This window comes from Agelaius tricolor, unplaced genomic scaffold (genome assembly GCF_023055355.1).
Source record: "Agelaius tricolor isolate 1412-34295 unplaced genomic scaffold, bAgeTri1.0.p SCAF_3, whole genome shotgun sequence".
Taxonomy (NCBI): domain Eukaryota; kingdom Metazoa; phylum Chordata; class Aves; order Passeriformes; family Icteridae; genus Agelaius; species Agelaius tricolor.
Window position 1 is genome coordinate 7,647,141 of NW_027269263.1, and position 19,845 is coordinate 7,666,985.

Below are 19,845 nucleotides of genomic sequence, written 5' to 3' on the forward strand. Positions count from 1 at the left end.
ACCCATGCCAAATGTACACACACCAATACACGGTGTCTGGGAAGCAAGCAGAACCTGAGCTTCACCAGCTCAGCAAAAAGGAATGGGAGAGAAGAGGTGTCGTTTGTAAAAATGAGCAGCTTCAGCCCACAGAGCTCAGGAGTGATGAGGGAGTTGGCTGTGAGAGAGTTCTGCATCCACTCAGAGACTGGGGGAAGCTGGTGGTTGTTGGAAAGACACAGGAAGGATGATGGATGGATGGATCCAGGCACACCAGCCTCTTTGGGAATATCATGGTGTAGGTGCTCTTGGCAGCCATTTCCAAGCACATGAACAAGGTGATTGGAAACGGCCAACATGGATTTACCAAAAGACAAATTATGCCTGATTGCCTTCTGTGGTGAAACTCCTAGATTTTGCATGGGAAGATTTACACTGACTCAGTCTGGAGAAGAGAAGGCTTAGAGGAAACCCAATAGCAGACGGTCAATACCTACAAAGTTGTCAGAAAAATGGAGCCAGGCACATTCTGCAGAGGTGTGTAGCAGGAAAGTGTGGTAGACTGAAGCATGGGAAGTTGCAACTTGTTATAAGGAAAAAAGTATTTTATGATGAAGATAAGTATTAGGATGTCTTAGCCAGTGATGTTGTGAAATCCCCATCTTCAGAGTTTTTCAAGATCTCACTGGACAAGGATCTGAACAATCTGGTTTGAATTCAGTGTTGGTCTTGCTTTCAGCAGGAGGTTAAGCTAGATGACCTCCAGAGGTTCCTTCCAACCTGAATGATTGTGTGATTTTCTGATTTAATACTTTGGTCACAAACTGAGAAAAATAAATAGCCTACTCCCAGTCACTAAAGTTATAAGTCCAGTCCAGGGGATATTCCCCAGGCTGAATTATTTGGAATATTTTACTCCAATCTGGCCTACCTCATTGCCAATTAAGGGCAGGGTCAGGAATGCCTGAACCAAAAATCTGATTAATGCAGTATTTGAAATGGTAAACTAGTCAAAATATCAGTTACTGTAAACTTAAATAATTGTTGTATGGAATATAACATTTTTGGTGGTTTTCAGTGTATCTGCCATGTAAGAATAGGAGCTTGTACTATGAAACCTATCCATGTTCAGTGTGATGTTTTACAGGAAGCAAAATAGAGTTGTTCAGCTGCATTACAAGTTCTCTAAGATACACTGGAAGTGTTCTTATAAAATCTCTGTATCTGTGATTTGGATACCTTTTTCTAGACTGTGGGAGATGCTTCCTTCCAGCTGGAATTTTTCTGAGGTTAGGCAAAAATCCCTTTCTTGCAGAATTCATAGCAGTATCTTAAAATAAGCGAGCAGTAGTTAGTTTTCTTCTTTTCTTTATGTACTTCTTCGTTTTCTCTGGTAAAGGTGTAACTTCTATCTCTTCGGATTTTTTTTTTCCTCCTTCATGCTGAGACTATTTTTGACTTTTTCAGGAAGTACAACAAATAACCAACAAGTTAATCTTGATGTTTACAGCTTGATAGCAATTCTCTGATGGAAGAAAATTTTGGGAGTTCAGTTGCAGATGATGTTTGTGGTCTGGTTTGGACAGTATAGTCTAACTGATGAGCATCTGATTTTATTTCATATCCATCTTTTCTCTAAAACAACACAGTCAAGAGAAGCTTTTCATGCAGATCTTCAGCTAAGAAATAATTTAAAAGGCTGTATTGTCATCTTCATTGCCTGTATTTCTTGGTATTTACTTCATTCCAAACTCTTTGATTTGATGCTCAATTTCCCAAGCTGATGGTTATTTCATTTTTTGATCTAAATTCTTGTAAATTTTCTTAGGAAACAAATACAGCAAGTTGATGCAAAGATGGATACTTGTGTCTCTGGTTGTCCAGTGAATTCTCTGAGTTTTGTTCAACTTGTACATCATCATTTGTCTTCTGGAAAGCAACAAACAAAAATGTATTTGTAGCCCAGAATGAGCATGGCAACAATTTGGGACGAGGCTGCTTTGCTTGTACTTTGATGGGAAAATAGCTGTGGATCAGCTAGTTTTCATATAGTATGTCTGCTTTGGAATGCTTTTAGTGTCCCAAAATATATTTACAAATGTGAAAAGGAGTTAAGATTGAAAGAAGAGATAAGTAAATCACCATTGTTTGTTCCCAGAATTTTAATTAAAGAGGCAGACAAAGAAAATAGTTTACATCCTGAAAATCAAAAAGATATTCAAATGTAAAGATGTAACTTATCTTTCTGTTGATTTTGTGCTAAATATGATTGTTTATGTTATAATGAAACTTATTTTCTATACTTCAAAAACAAGGAAGAAAACAATTAGGTTTTTTATTACATTGGAAAAATGACAAAGATACAGTGATCTTACAGCTCGACATAAAATTATTAGAGTATTTACGTATAATGATGCTATGAGTTCCTTTTTTATACCTTCTAGAAGTAAATCTTGGAAGGTTTTTACTCATGCTGAAGTGAAATTTATTCCTGCATTCTTTTGAAGCTGCTTGACTGAGTGTCAAGTTTCTTTGCAGTCGTCTTGGGTTTTTAAACATCCATGAAAAGACTGAAGGTATGCTCTAGGAATGTGCTGTGAACATCATTATGTGTTATGAATGGTACAACTCTATGAAAATTCAATATACATTCTTTCAATTAGTTCTATTTCTAAAGCATATTTTAGTTGCTTCTCAAAGGTTAACAGAGCTGCAGATGGAACTGTTAGCAATTTGAGGTGCATAAGGTACCTCTAGTTAAAGATTTGTTGATATAAATTGTGGGTTTGATTACTATTAGTTTTGACATTTGACATTTCATATGTTTGAAACTGGTAATAAAAGATTGTATCCAGAATAAATATTGGAAAACAGCATGTGTACTGTAGTGAGCTGTATGCAGTGGGTCCTTTGGAAGGGCTCACCTGTGATAAATATGCAGCACTCCACTGTTGTTTGCTTTGTAAGATCTTTTTTAGTGCTTTCTGTGGAAAGGTTTTGAGAAAAACCAAGTAGCCTCAGAATTCCTACCCAGTGTATTAGGTCTTGGTGAAAGCAATTACAGAGTCAGCTAAGTTGGCAAAGACCTTGGAGATCATCAAGTCCGGCCCATGACCTAACAGCACCTTATTAACTAAACTGAGTGCCACATCCAGTCTTCCTGCAAACACCTCCAGGGACAGTGATTCCACCACCTCCCTGGGCAGCCCATTGCAGAGCCTGACTCTGCTCTCTTTCTATCATCCCTTCAGGTATTTATGTACATTGATAAGATCCCCCTGAACCTTCTCCAGACCTAACAGTTGACTCTCTCAGTCTCTCTTTATGTGAAGGATGACCCAGACCCATCATCATCTTTGTGTCCCTTTGCTGGTCTCTCTCCTGTATGCCCATGTGTTTTTTTTACTGGGGAGCCCAGAGCTGGACACAGGAATGGCCCTAACAGTGCTGAGTGGAGGGGTAAGATCACCTTTTGTGACCTGGGGGCAATGTTTAGCCTGATGCAGTCCAGGATTGTCGGCCTCATGTTCAGCTTCTTGTCCCCTGGGACACCTTTGGGGTGTGGCAGTTCAGCCAGTTTTCAATCCACCTCTCTTTCAGCTGCTCCTGACCACACTTAGGCAGCTTCTCCATGAGGATTTTAGAGAAGTGTCAAAAGGCAGCAGTAACTAAAATACCCATGAGTTATGGATATTTCTTCCAGCACAAATCCAAAACATAGCCCCCTACTGTGAAAAACTTCCCTCTGTGGCAGGAAAAACTGGCACAATTACCTTCCCAGGTCCTGAGTTGGGACTGCCTAGCCTGTAGCTCCTTGTGGTTTCTTGTCATCTTGAAGGCAGGGATGACATTTATGGGGATGACATTATCCAGTTCTCAGACAGTTCTCCAGACATTGTGATCAGCCACAGGTATTGAGTGGAGCCTCACAATTACATCTGCCAGCTCCCTCAGCACTTGTGGGGTCATCCTGTCAGGCATCACGGACTTAACTGGGTCCTACTTGCTTAAGTATTTCCTAACATGATCCTCTTTCCTTAAGCTGCCCTTTTTCCAGACCCTTGCAATGTGCAGGTCAGTCTCCTGTCTATAGAAAGAAGGAAAACTCTCCTAGTGTAGTTTTTTCATACATACCTATATGTATCATGAAGCGTACTACAGTAAAGAAATACTGATATATTATGATCAGTAATTAATTATAATTACTTAATTATAATTAAAATTATAATATTATAATACAGTAAATAAATACAGATGGATTTTTGAATACATGCACTGTGTAAAGTTGTGTTGGGTGTTACAACTGGCTTCAGTATCAGTAGCCAGTGATGACACCTGGCAGCCCTTTCCAAATTAATATTTTGTTCTTTATGGACAGTGGTGGAATTTAATTTGATCTGAAGACTGATGCTTTTGAGACAAGAAATATAATAATATCCTTATGAAGCTCAGAATTCCTTTTATGCTTATTGTGTTGTTTAATGGAAATGTTCTCTTCTTGTCAGCTTCGCTGGCATTATTCTCCTGTTCACTCCTCCTTCCTTGCTTCCTCTTGCTGTCCTGTCCCACCATTTAGATTATGTGGGGAAGTAGGAAAGTATCCAGGACATAAGTTGCCCTGGCACATTTTTAGCTTCATCCCAAAGAACTATCTGTGTAATATTTTCAAAACTTCAGTGCAGCCAGAGAAGGATTCCTGGGCCAAGTGTAGGTGCTATTTACCATATCATGCAGTTTTGGTAGTAAAATGTGCTTTCATACTAAAAATACTTATCTTTAGCACTTCTTTTTATTGCTTAATGTCCTCTTCAGTGGAGGGTCTCTGTATGCACATCCTGTAGGGAAGAAGAAAGAGCAGATATAAACTATAATTGTTCTTCACAAAATATTAATGTCTTAAATATGATAGGGAGGAGATCCTTATTATACCCCTCAAATACTCAGAGAGTGGTGTGGGAACTGTAATTCTGCTTCAGTGTGGGGCATGTGCAGGCTCTTCCATACTATTTCCTTTGCATAGTTTTTCACATTTAATCAGTCACAATATTCCCAGCAGGCTGCTCTGTTCACACTCACTCAACTCTGGCTCAACTCATTTCTAACTCAGCAGGAAATGTCCTCACCACCACGATGTTAGGCAGTTGCTTGTGAAAGTTTATTTGCTACCTCACTTCATTTTTCACCTCAGAGTCTTCCATTGTTATGCTTGAGATACAAATTATGTTTACTTGTATGAAATAAATCAGTGTCTCCTTGCTTCCTGTGGTGAGCTTAAGATTGTGTATAATGTGGGGGTTTTTGGTTATCTTGGGATATCTGAAATCTTTCCCTCCTCCCTGTATTTTTCCTTATCTTAAGGTTCTTAGCTGCATCTTTCACTAGGATGTTGATGATAGGACCAAAGTGGAAATACTTGCTTTGCTAGAGACTTGGAGATGCTCCCGTGTCTTAGTTCTGTAGAGCTCACATTCTCATTTCACATGAACAGAAACAGTGACCAATCTCTATTTTATACACAATAGCACACTCTAGTGTGTATATTAATTAGCCATTATGGACAGATTCTCATCATGTTTACCTCAGTTTCTCATTAGTTTTCATCATGTTTACCTCAATTTCTCCTTTGCATTCAGGATTACTATTATGTTTTTCTCTGCAGTTGGGTGAATTGAAGGAAATATTTATATCTTCAAATAAGAACTTAACAGACTCATAATGATGCTAAATGTTATTTGTAATTTTTTAAATGATGATCTTAAAGAAGAATTGATTTTATGGAGACAAAAATCTTGGTGCAATGACTCCACTATCGAGGACTTTTAATGATGTAATTGTGTAAAGCAAAGCTGCCTAAGATGGATTTGAAATTTGTCTTCCTCTTCAGTTGAACTGTAGCAGGGAGCTACAGTTTGCCTTCTTGCATGAGTGCAGGAATGGAGAGGGAAGAGAGTGCATAACTTTCTGAGATACTGGCTCAGACTGGCAGCTACCTACCCCTGAGGGTACCACAGCCTGACAGAAGGCAGGCAGGCAGCAGCAGCTCAGATACCTGCCCTGAACATTTCCTGCAGGAATAGAAGAATGTTTACAGGTGTTACAGGAATGCCTCGGTGTCAACACTTCGACTTGTGTTACCAGCTCACATCTTTAGGACATGACCTTGAACAAGTCACTGGTTCTAAAAACTTGAGGAATTGATTGTAAAGGGACAAATGGCATTTTTTGTTCTGTGTTTTGCTTTGCCTGGTATTGCGAGTGAGAGGCACTGTGCTTTCTACCAAAATGGGATATCTTACTTCCTCAGTCAAAACAAGTGGGGTTTTTAACCTGTATAATATCAGAGTTTCAATGATTTGTGTTATCAGTGATACATTATTGCATCACAGTGGGATTAAAATGATGTAACCACATGTTGAGGCAGTAAATAACATTTACTAAGAAGGTGATTTGGGAAGTCCCGCCACCCACAGGTATACCAAAAAATAAAGAAAGTTCTGAAAACAAAAAAAAACCAAAAAACAAAACTTGGAGAATATTTAGAACCATCTGTGGTCTATAAAGTGAAATAAAGAAATAAAAATAAGTTTAATACTGGAACCTACTTGAATTTAGCATATATATGTATATACACATATATATATTCATATACATTATATATATAATATCTAAAGGATCAAGCTGTGTGCATTTCTTCATGAAAGATACCAAAACAGGAAAATAATTTTTAATTATTTATTTATTTATTCATTCTCCTGAATTAAAATTGTTATGTCATGTGCCTAATGTTTTCTGTATTTTTGTACAGGAAAAGCATAAGCAGGAATTAGAAGACATGAGAAAAGCCGGACATGAAGCCTTAACTATTATTGTTGAAGAATTCAAGGTAAATGAGTTGCCAAGCTAACACAATTTCCAAATGGTGTTATTGTAGTAGTGAACAGGATGAGTGCCTGCAGTGCACAATTATTAGTATTGCTTGTGCTGATTGCTTGACCTCTCTCACTGTCTTTTCTGTTGCTTTCAATTTAGATTGTTTGGTTTGAAATTTTGCATGACATGCTTTCCCAGTCTGCACTTTGGAAAACTTCAGATAGAGTTGGTTAGCCATTTTCAGTAAGGAAACTTAAAACCAGAACAAACCCAAAATTCTCAGTCAGCTGTGGTAAACTTTGGGTTGGATTGTTTATCACAAATCCACGTTTTGGACCTCTTCAGTCTCCAGAGCTGCACTTGCAGGAAAGCATCATCACAGAGCAGTTCAGCAGGTTTTGATCCACACAGCACTAAGGGAGGGAGTTATGGATGAAATAAAGCTGAATCTGTAGTTCTTCTTTCATGCCGTTTTAGTTCCTGCCAGCTTGTAAAATGGAAGAACTGGATGTTGCCATGGAGCATAAATCTGTGTCTTTTGTTCTGTTATGGAAACTGTTGGGTAAGAAACTCACAAAGGACAAAAATTGAATCAAGTTAGGAGGAGAAGGTAAAGCTAAGAATTCTAGTTAGACTTAAAATTGTGATAATAGGGAATGGAAATTAAGGCTGGTTTTGAAAATGAAAAGGGAAACTTAAGATCTGGTAGGCAACTGTGAGCTAAGTACACAAATCTGACAATGTAGTTAGTGAAGGGGAATTTCAGATTTTAACTGTTTGGTAGCAGTAAATTGTAACCAAAGAATGACCTGGCATGGAGGGCAGGAAGATGTAGTGGTGGGCTTGACAGTGCTAGGTTAGGGATTGGACATGATGATTTTAGCAATCATTTCCAATATTAATGATTTTATGATAATAAGAAAGCCTTTTAATAATCTTGCTAGTAACTTTCAGTAGTGTTCTAACTAATATTGAAATTGGCTCTCTGTAGAAACGTGTCTGTCTCCATCAATATGACTTACAGTAATTTGATTCTGAACCTGTCAAGAAGAACATTTCAAAAGTTTCCATTCCTGAGAAAACTTAAACATGGCCACTGGTGGTGTCCCACTTCTCCATGCCTCCCTCATTTCACTTCTGGGGGAGAATTTTGCTCCTCTTCCCTTATTTCTTTGAGGACCCCTTTGCCTTAGAAATTCTCAAAAGGGAATTTTATGTGGAGTGTGCACCTTTGGATGTGCCACTGAACATCTTCAATGGCAGCATTTTTAGTTTCTGTTTTGTTCTAGATACGTGTAAAATGTCTGTCTGTTCCTGGGTGGACTTATATTTGAAAAAGCTTGTGAGCTTTTGGTAATTGCTGCACTTATGTTTCCTTCTTTTTAGTTCTGAAAATATAGGCAAATTGTAAAATCCAACAATTTTATGGTATTGAATGAAAGTTTTGAATGTTTTTGAGGTGTAATTTTTCACCATTTTAATGGATTTGTGTGAACTAAAGGAGAGCTCTGCATGGGTTATATTGGCCCTTTAAAAGAATAATTTCTTCCTGTATAGTTGGGTAAAGGGATACATTTATGTGCTATAATAACTTTTGAAAGCTCTTTTACCAGTCAGCAGCAGCTGGGTAGATCTGACATGCCTTCTGGAAAATAAGATTTATGTTTATCAGTTTCAGTGATTTGGCACAAAAGATTAGGGAGTTAATTGAACCCTGTGTTTCTAAACAATGTTTATATTTAGTGTATTATTTCTCATAGAATGTTTATATTCAAGTTATATAGAGTCACTCTTTAATACCATGGAACCATGACATGAAAATGCTTCATACAAGCCTTCCTGTTGCCTCATGTGGTTAGTTGAACACTCTGATGAGAAATAGTATCAGATATGCCAAGCTGTGAGTAAATTACTGCAATCAGCCCTGTCTGCAAACATGAGGTGACTTATTCATCAGGGTTTTTAAAAAAACCCAAGCATTTTTTGGTTGGTTGTTTAATACCTTTCTTGTAATCCTTTGCCACGTCCTTTAAATAAAAAAGTAACACTGTATCATCAGTGGAGACAAAATCTGTTCTGTAGTTTAGTTTGAGAAAATTATCTCATGGATTCTTTTAAAATATTAATTCATTGTTAATATTTCAATATGAAACAGGGCTAAGATTTATTTTTTCTTAAGTAAGCAAGTGAAATGTGGTTTTGTAATTATAGAAGTAGTATCTTACATTCTTGGGGCTTTTTAACTGCTCAGATCCTTAGGAGTTTATTCTATTTTTCAGATATGGTGGCAATTAGATAACCAAATAAGCATTTTTATAATAAGATATAAATAAATAAAATATAATAAAATAACCAAATGTAGCATTTTTTTAGGGATGTAAAGTAAATCTGATTACTCCTTTTAGTGAAAGACAGAATCGTGAGATTTATTAACTCTTTTAATTTACTCATGATTAGCCAGACTTAATTTTGTGCTGAAATATGTCTTCTTTAGAATTTAGACTGTGTTACTCTAATACATATTGTTTATATGCAGAAGTAACTTCGATTTTCAGTAGGTTTTTTGTAAATGCTATCTTATTAATCCCCATGTTACCTTGAGTGTGGAAATTCACCTAAACAAGTCTATGGGTCATTTAAAAAAGGCATGAGAAGGAAGATCTTGTTTGTGATGACAAAAGGTTTATTTTGCATTCCTGGGGATTTAATAAGGTGAACTGATGAGGGCTTTTCTAATCAGGGGATTGCTCAGGCCCTAATTAGGTTGTGTTGCAGTCAAAAGTGTTGTAATTCTGACTAATCCTCTCTGAAACCAATTCAATTATAATTCTGTGGTGCTGCTCCAAGCAGAGCCGCAGCTCAACTTATAATGGCCAACATGGGTTGTTTAAGGATAGCTTGTGAAAATATGAGCAGTTCATCCTTAGCCCCAGGAAATAATCCCCAGAATGCCTCAAACCCCAAATCCTGTAACTCAGGTATTGAAACCTTGAGTGGAACAACAGTGGAAGAAAGTTGGCTGACTTGTCTTTTCTGTGTTCCTGGCATAGGTAAGTGTTATTGCTGCTGGATTTGTGAATGTGCCTTCCTTTTGGTTTACAATGGAAAAGAGAGTTGCCACTTTGGTAACCAGAAAAACACAGTTTTCTTTCCTTCAGAGCTAAGTCCACTCCTTCCAGATGTGCTGCTGCAGACCTCTATGTTGTTGGTGTATCTTCCTGTACTTCCAAATGCCTTACACTTCCTTCAAGCCCCTTTCCTGTATTTTGGGGACTTATTTGTTGTGAAAGGGACAGTATTTCTCCACATGGAGCATTCACTAGTGTGGTGTCCCTGAGCAGACCAGGTACTCAAGTTTGAGGACAAACCCCCTCGATTCCTACTCCTGACTGGTCCTTAATATGGCAGCAGTGCTGAAAATGCAGTTTACACGAGAAGCCAAATATTGGACGACCTATTTTCAAGGACCTGGATATACCAAAGCCCTTAGAATTAAATTCAGTTATCTTTGGAATGTTCACTTGTTGAATGTGTTTGGAAATCCATTAATAGAGACCATTAGATGCTTTGTAGCACAAACCCTCAAAAGCCTTGGCCATTGTTAAGCATCTCACATTCTAATCTTCCTTACAACAAATAAACCATCCACAACACAGTCACGAAATTTGTATTAAAGACCACAGGAAAGCAAATTAAAAATTAACTCAGTGTTCTGTGTAGGCCAAGTTTCCCCTTCTCATGTTTACCTAATTTTGTTTAATTTCTGTCTTTCATGTCATTGTTGTTTTAAACTTTTGTCCCTGGTAATTAACCACGGTAAAGAAAAGTAAATGTAGATCTTGGAAGTTTTGCTTGTGGGATCACATCACATCTGAAGATATTTACCACAAGCAACATAAGAATTTCTCCTGTGCTTGTTTAGTCAAGCTTTTGTTCTGAAATTGTCACAGTTCTGTAAATAGATGAGTTAATAGTTTTAATCTGTTTTATTTCTCATCCTATGAACTATCCTCTAATGTAAGCTTTAAAGAATATGAGGTTACAGGTAGGTCTGTTTATTAGATGGGGTTTATTTCCTTAGATTATTTTATGCAATCAACAGGGTTGTAAAAGACAACCTGCATGAATCAGAGGTGTCTTACCTTTATAGAAATGAACTTCAAGGTGCAAAGCTCTTCCCAGCCCTTGCTGCAGTAAGAGTTTTGTCCACCAGTTTTCAGTGTAAGGTGGTGGGTTTTTTTCAGATTTTCAGAATGTAAGAACAGACAGATTTTCAAAGCATGGAATATGTGGGGGCCATCAGATTTTCTTTCAAAAATATTTGTGCCAATAATACACCTCTGAACTGAAAGGTTACCCTCTAATAAACAAAGGAAATTTTAAAGGATTTCATTACAAAAGAAGTTAATCTAGTATCAGGATATCTTTTTTTAGACATGATTTATCCCTAGTGAGGGAAAGCTCTGAAATGTGGCCAGTTTTCAGCTCTTTTAAACATCAGCTTAGCTTATTAAGTTTCCAAGTTGACATCCTGGCTCAGAAAGGCCTGACACATGAATAAAAGGACAAATCCAAAATTGTTGCGAGGGCTTGTATTTCACTTCCAACTTCTATGCTTGTTCATGTGCAAGTCACACTAGGATTCAAGTGAGCCTAGAATATAAAACAACATTGTTTTTTCTCATGGAGAGCTGGTGGCTGGAGAGATTCCTTGGGATTTTACAGTATAAGAGTACTTCTGTACAACAATGATGCTACCATGGAAGTCTCTCTACAGAATTCCAATAAAAGCAAGGTGGAATCAATCTCATACTTTCAGAGATCTGGCTATCAAGAATATTTTAGCATTGATTAAAATGACCGGTACATTTTGAAAGCAATTATAAAAATTGCAAGGAATCTCACCCTCCCCTTCTAGTAAGGATGAATTTTTTATGTGCTTCTCACTATGGAATAATAAATAGAGTATTAAATATTATAAAAATTGGAAGGTTAATAGAAGATTAAGAGTGAGTTTGCAGTTTGTTTCTGGCAGGAGTCTGTGAGAACATTGTTTTGTGGAAAATAAATCCTTTGCCCTCACATACCAGTAAAACTGAGCTATCTAGATAAACCCAGCATAGCATTCAAACTGTAAGTTGATGATCCTTACTGGTATGGATCAACACAGTTTCAACCACAAGCAGTTGAATTTGCTTGTGGATATTCAACAAATATCCACAAATATTCAACAAATAAAAAATTATTTTTTGTATATCACTGCAAAAAATACTTTTTCTAAATAGTTTTATTTGTATCATCTCTGTCTTAGCTAATAGCTGAATTAGAACCCAACTAGCCAAATACTGCATTTTATTGAGTTAATGCCTCTTTTCCACGGGTTAGGAAAGAATTTGCATTGTCCTCTGCTCTGTTTTTTCGTTCAGCAATTGGTTAATTGCATTTCACCCTCAAATTAAGTAGCAGCAAGTTATTAAATGGTGGAGACAGTGTGCTGAATTAGATGAATCATTGTCTAATGCTATAAAGCATAAAAATTCCAAAGTACTATTGCTGTATTTAATGCAGTTCGCATGTTTGAAGCAGTGTGGTAACTTCTCATTTGTAACTTTTATTTTTAAAGATGACTTGTTTTGGTCATCCTGACTCAGCAATTTTGAAGTAAAGAAGTGGTTTTATGTACTGACTTCCATTTAGCTAGTTAAACAAGCCAGTGATGCTTGAGCAGGATATTCTTTTGGGTCGACTGTGGCTTTTGATGCAGTGCTTTTAAGGAACATTCTAAAACATAACCCAGCAACGTGTACACCATGATTTGTATTTCATACTGATGTCACATATGAGTAGGTTTAACATTTTCACACAATGCTATGTGTCTGGGAAGCCTGTGTTTTACATGGGGCAGAATTGCTTTTAATTTTTATTTTTTTTTCAAAAGAGATAAGAGAGGATAATGACCTCTGCTTTGTTTTTCCTGTTGCCTTTATCCTGAATAGCTTTTTCCTGTAGTAAAAAGAGTTGAAAGAAAGGGGTTTGCTAATTTGTTACTCTTAGGGAATTTGTGAAGAATTGGGATAATGGTCCTATTTTGGCTATTTAATTCAAGAGGGTTTCTCATAAATTCTAGCTTCTGGCCTTAGAATAAATTCTGTCTGGGCAAGTAGCTGTGGTTTCTATTGCCAGTGGAATGAACACATTAAGCACTAGGGCTGTGCAAGTAGGTTTGTACTAAAAATAGGCTGGGGTGTCCACTTTTAGCAAAACCATAGTTCCTGCACTTTTGCCTTTTTAAGTAAGAGGAGAAATTTTAGAGATAATCTGGTACTCAGTACATAACACACTGTAGAAATACAGGATGAAGTGTTGTGATCATTGGTGGTTTTAAGCTTTTCTTCTCATATTGGGCACAGTGCAGTTTTTCAGTCCCTGGTGTGTGTTCTCCAGGATTCCCACCACACAGGTAGTGAGCTGTCAGTTCCAGGACTAAATTCTCTGACCAGTGATCATGGTTCTTATGATATTTGAATTTCCTTTCAGCTCAAGGTCTTCTAAAATTATTTCAATGTATGAAACTTAAAGCTAAGGTTAGTTCTTTATCTGAGCTCAAACAAGGGTTCAGACTAATTTACTTAGTTTACCTCATTTAATTTAAAAATGTTTTGTTCAGTCATTTAGATGTGTGAAGATTTTTATAATGGTTTGAGGAAATAATGTTTTTTTTCTGTGATTTTTATAACGCAGCCCATATTAAACTCAAATGAAGACTATAGAGAACTTAAAGGGGTTTCACTCTGTTTGTTCTGTCAGAAGCCACCATGATGTTTTGGTATTGAAGGAAAAGCAGTATCAATTCTCTGAGAGTGTTTTTGGGTTAGTAGAGAGATCAGAAAGTGGGGAAGAAGCCAAGGTTGGATGGGGCTCTGGGCCACCCGGTCTAGTGGAAGGTGTCCCTGCCTGTAGCAGGGAGTTTTGATCTTTAAAGTCCCTTCCAACCCTTAAAATCCTATGATCCTGTGATTCTGTGATGATCCTTCCCAACCAGTGTCAAGGAAGTTGATTGCACCATATATAGAAGGAAAAATAAATTAACGAGAGCACTCATATTGAAATCCTACCCTTGACTTCATGCAGCAGGTGCCATAGGCCTCATTCTGCTGTAACCTTACTTGAAATGATTCCATTAAATGGAGACTGTTTCAAGAATGCCAGCTTGGTATTAGGTCATTGGCTGTAGATTTATGGAATGTCAGCCCAGCAGTATAATTAATAACTCCTCCTTAACTAATTAAGGAAGAAAGTGGTGTTTCAGTAGTGATAAGAGTATATGCCCAGGATAGCAATTAATCAAAAGAGTTTGTGTCATTATCATTGTAACTATAACATTAGAGATACTGGTCATCAAGCAGCCAAATAGTGTTTCAGTTTAGCAAATCAGCTAATTGGTAAATTATTTTTTTTAATTTGAGTAGCTGATTATCATGAAATTTGCCAGAGATTTGGATGGGTGTCACACACCTGTGCTGTATTTCCCACAGAGAAACCTGTAGTATTGTGCTATGTAGGGAAATTTTTCTCTTTCTCCTCACTTGGCCAACCAGTGGAACAGTCAAATACAGCATCAACCCTGTGGTACTATCTAAACTGTGTTAATAGTGAGTATGACAGAAAAGGAAGGCTTTTGTTTCCAAATGTGGAATTTTATGTATTTTCCAAAGAAAAATAGTAATAATAGCTTAATTAAAAAAAATTAACAGCCTCTACATGCCATCCAATGAATAATATTTATTTCATTGAAAACTGAAAGTTCTTTATACCATTTAATAGGATTTTAGCAGTTGCCAATGAAGCAAAGTGCATAAGGTGACTCAACCCTTGGCATGAGCAAGATCTGTCTGAGAAATGCCATGGCAGCCTAATGACCATTCTGTTACTGTGTTCCCTAAGAACAGGATTATTTTGTTTTCTTTTGTACTGGTTACATGAAACATCCCTTGCTACAATAATTTAGGCAAAAGAAAGAACCCAAACCCCAAGGTCCAGGCTTAATTTTTGCCAGTGATATGTGGCTATTCTAATTCAGGCAGAGTATAAAGATTCATGTACAGAGGTTACACTTCTTTGAGAGTTCAGTTTTTCTGAGTGCTCAAATTTCTAGGAATGAAAGAATTTAATTTAGTAAGCAATAAATTGGCTTTTTTGAAAGTAAACTTACAGTTTGATAAATACCTTGCAAACACCAGTCAATGTATTCTTACACTTTGATTAAGCACAAGTTTTAACCTTTTTAATCACTGAGCTTGTGCTGAGAACTGCTACCATGGTACAGCATTACTGAAGAACAGCGATTTTGGCATAAGAGGATAGTTAGTGAAAAATTTGGAAAGGTAATTGAAAAATTGTCAGAAGATTTTATCTTTTTTATACATGCTTGGGTGTTTTTTTAAAGTCTTCAAAATTTTATTTGATGTGTGTGTTATGTTCCATGAAGTAAATGTATCCCTAAAATAAAGACTGTTTGAAAGATGGGGATTTTTTCTTTGTCTGCATTTGGGCCAAAGGTCTGTTTTCTGTAAAAGTCATATCTGTTTTAACTTACCCAGTCATTTTAACTATTTCAATATATTGATTACTAGTTAAGAATAGTTTGGTACACTGTGTATAAATAGCCTGATGAATATTTGGAAAGTGGCCAAAAGACTTTATACTACCAGGGAAAAAAGGCTTAAATCAACATGAGCCAGGTAAATGTTTAGCTGCCATCATTGTTTAGGCAAACTTGAGCGTAATTCTCCAAATGATAATTTGATTTCTTCATGTATCTTCCAGTTTTTTGTCTCTATTTCTGCATTCAGATGCTGGAGGTTTTGCAGGGCTGAGCCGAGCGTGTGTGAGTTCAGGCGTTGTGCACAAACACGCGCTTGCACGCTCACAGCTCCTGCTCCCATCAGCTGCTGGTTACTGCCTTGGCGCTTTGACTTTCCACACTTCGACTTCCACTGCTTCACATTCAAGTGTGAACATCCTGGGGGGGCATTCTTTCATGTTTTATGTTACTCAGAATTTCCATCTGCTTTTACTTGACTTGTGGTTGTGAAGATCATGCTTGGCCCATGGGATCTTACACAGTGCCGAGAGGATGTGGAGTTTTGTCAGCCAGGGAAATATGTCTGGCTTTTTCTTTTTTTTTTTTTTTTTCTTCTCTTCAGCAGCTTTCATATGCTCCTCTTCTTGTGTGGTCCCACTAAACTGAGTATATTTAACAGAAATACTCTCCCTCTCTATCTTCTGTGTGCTGCTGTCTTTTAGGCAGACTGTATAAGAAATCTGAGATACAAAAAATGTTAGTTATGAGTGAAAACAAGGTAGTGTTACACAGAAAGGTACTTTAATCATTGCACATTCCAAATTTTATAACAGCATTCCACATTCTGGTTGTAGATGAGCCTTAGTGGATCTGCAGTTACCAATAAACATCCCAGTTATATCTTTGTTGAGTATTTTGTGCCTTTTTTTTTGCAGGCACTGCTACAATCCACAGTTCAGCAGCAAGAAGCAGCTATTGAAAAGCAGTATATATTAGCCATTGAAAAGCATTCTCACAAATGTCAAGAGCTCCTTGATGCTCAGGTATGGATGTGCACATGCAAGAATTTCCATGATTTTCTTTTAGTGCCAATTCTTTCCTGTTCGAAAAAAATATTAACATATATGATCCCCAAAAAAACGATCCAAATCATTTCTCATTCACCTTGTTTCCTCAGCATGCCACTAAACACAAGTATTTAAAAATGCTATATAAATAGAGACTCTTCATCTGTTGGGATCAAAAATGTTCTATAACACTGGAGCCTGCTTGGAAGAGATTCAAGGAGAGTGTAGCATTGAGAAAAAGTCTCAGAGCAACTTAATACTTCTTAACAGCTGCCATTTTATGTGGCCTTGGAAAAACCATTCAATTATTTTTCATTTATGTAGATAAATGAAGGATTTGATTGTGTGGGATTTTCATGAATCTTTGGTCCAAATTTTGAGATGGTTCTTAGATGGTAGATGAAAAGATGTGTTGTCCACACCTTCTGTTATTTCATAGAAATCCTACCTAAAAATAAAAGGCTGTGAGGAGTTATATAATATCCAGAAATATATGTATACATTATTGGCCTAAATTGGCTCATTTAGCATGACTTGAGTAAAAGCACACTGCAGAGCAAGTATTTGAGATCAGAGCAATTAGAGATGAGTCTCTGAACAGTGTCAACCTGGTTTGTTATCAATAAGATCTTGGTTTGACTGAAGTGCAGCTCTTGAATCAAAATGACCATGAGCATGGAAGTCTAAAAACCAAGAAGTTAATTTGTTAGTAGCCCTCTGGAGTTGTTTATATTGCAACTAAGTTACCTTTTAAGTACTGTTAGCAACAATTCTGCAAAAAATACCAAGGATCACTTTTTTAAAATTTTCTTGGAGTATCTTAGTCCTAAAAACATCAAAAGTCCCTTTGAAGGACTCCACTATTTCCAGAAGTGTTTTATAACCATTTGACTGTGCTAACCATATCAATTAACACCTAGTGCAAATGTGTATTAAATACATAAGCATCTGTGTCAAAAGTATGAAGGAAAGATGTCATAATGTGGAGAAACTGATTGTATCATGAGTGAGGTTATTGCACAGAATTGCAGTTATTAGTACTTGCTTTAAAGCTCTACGATTTAGTAAAATGTAAAGTAAATGATTTTTTTAAAAAAATGTTTTGTGTTTTTGAAATGAACACATTGTTTGCTAACTTGATACCACTTTCTGAATGTTAAAAAGGAATGAACTGCATGAAATACAGAAATTTCACAGGAAGATTTTTTGAGATTGTTCTTACAGACTGAGCAATGACTTGCACGTGTGATCAGTCAGATGTGCATCAAAACCCCAAAAATGGGATAGAAGTGTGGAAACACGCTGAAGAGGTTCAGATTTACCTGGGGAGAACCCAACAATGTAAAAAACTGTTCTTGGCCATAGGACAGAGAGTGGTTATGACAAAACACAGTGCCCAGTTCACATCATGTCTGCATTTAACACCCCTTTGGAGCCCAGAAAAAGTGTAAATTTTGTTCACTAATTTCCAAGTCATTTCTTATTCAATACAATTGAGGTTTTTCACCTCTCATTGTAATGCAACACTGGGATTTTGAAGCCTAATCAAATAGACAAGTGTGGGTGCTTGTGGTTGAGCTATCAGGTTTAATTAAATATGATTTATACTGGCGGATTTTATTCACTCATAAAACTTTGTTGAAAGATCTGAGAAATGGGTGGCATGTTTTTTTCTTCTTTTTGAACCATCTATTCTTAAATGTATGTTCTCATGTTTATTTTCACACTTCTTTTTCTTCAAATGGTTTTGTTATGTGCTAACATAACAAAACTTGAGTTTGATGAAATGACTGCTGATATTTATACAAACATTTCATTGCTGTTTTGTGTTATGGGATTGTACATGCATAGCCACCTTTACATGGTGATCTATGAGTGTTTGTATCACTGTAAGGAATTTTTTTGGTGCAGCAGTAATCACACAGTGCAAGTATACACTCAACACAAAAATCGTTTCCATTTTTTGGTTCCCTTCCAATATTTGTGCCTTACAAGCAGTATTTTGCCTTGAAAGTTTTAAGCCTGTGTAAAACTGTCAAACCACATAGTTTTTTGTGCTCATTTGCCATTCCTTTTAAATTTTCTGCTGTTTTATTTCTAGTTCCACACAAACAAGATTATCTCATGATGACTCCTTTGTCATGCCTTCTACTTACTCTCATTTCCCCCCTAAATTCCCATGCCCCTCCCTCACAAAAGTCTCTTTGAGATGGAAGAAAAGCTGTTTTTCTCTGTTTGTCTTTAACCTTCTGTTAAAGTTTATTGAAGTTTCTGATTTTGAGGTTTAATTACATCAGGTGGAGGTGCAGGTTAAAATCCTGTCCAGAGAGGAGCTGTCCTGCTGTCCTGTACACTGTTCAGTGTACAAGGTTGTGTTTTCCAGGATGGGGAAAGAAGTGAAAGACCTCATTGCATGGTCCTAATCCAGTTTCCAACTGGAAAACTGCCTGCAGTTGATATTTGGTGATTATGTGTCAGGTTTGTCAGCAAACTGGCTCTCTGCAGGAAGCATCCTGGGTGATGATCACTGGAATGGTTCCTTCCCATGTGACAGCCTTTGGGGCTGCTGGTTTTCCCAAGGAAATACATTCCCATATCCAAAGTGGTGTGGGCAGCAGGGGAGGGAGGATTCTGCCCCTCTGCCCTGCTCTGCTGAGCCCTCCCTGCAGAGCTGCCTCCAGCCCTGGGATCCCAGCACAGGAAGCACAGGGAGCACAAGGAGCCAGGCCAGAGCAGGGACACCAAGGGGATCAGAGGGATGGAGCAGCTCTGCTGGGAGGAAAGGCTGAGGGAATTGGGATTGTTCAGCCTGGAGAAGAGAAGGCTTTGGGGTGACCCAATTGTGGCCTTCCAGTGCCTGAAGGGAGCCCACAGGAAAGATGGAGAGAGACTCTTGACAAGGACCTGGAGTGACAGGACAGGGGGAATGGCTTCACACTGACAGAGAGCAGGTTTAGATTGGATGTCAGTAAGAAATTCTTCCCTGTGAGGGTGGTGAGGCCCTGGCACAGGGTGCCCAGAGAAGCTGTGGCTGCCCCATCCCTGGAAGTGCCCAAGGCCAGGGTGGATGTGGCTCTGAGCAAGCTGGGATAGTGGAAGGTGTCCCTGCCCATGGTAGAGGGTTGGAACCCAGTCACCTCCAAGGTCCCTTCCAACCCAGGCCATTCTGTGATTCCATGATGCCAACATTTCACAAAGCAAACCAGGCACATTCTTGTGGCACATTCAGGGACACCAGTGTCATGGTGTCCTCCATCAATGAACAGGACAAAGAGAACTCTTTTTATCTGTGCCAGAAATCAGTCATGTCATATACTGAATATTTAGGAAAGCTGTGATTGTCAG

At 37.6% G+C, this 19,845-nt stretch overlaps 1 protein-coding gene across 2 annotated transcripts in view; it reads left to right on the plus strand.

Annotated features, from left to right (window-relative positions):
• CCDC91 (coiled-coil domain containing 91) overlaps positions 1–19,845 on the plus strand; it is a 114,634-nt gene that overhangs the window by 45,117 nt on the left and 49,672 nt on the right. For both annotated transcript variants that reach the window (XM_071422342.1, XM_071422343.1), the window contains exons 7-8: positions 6,785–6,862; positions 16,369–16,476. In XM_071422342.1, the coding sequence (XP_071278443.1) occupies positions 6,785–6,862; positions 16,369–16,476 (186 nt within the window). The remainder of the gene's footprint in view (positions 1–6,784; positions 6,863–16,368; positions 16,477–19,845) is intronic.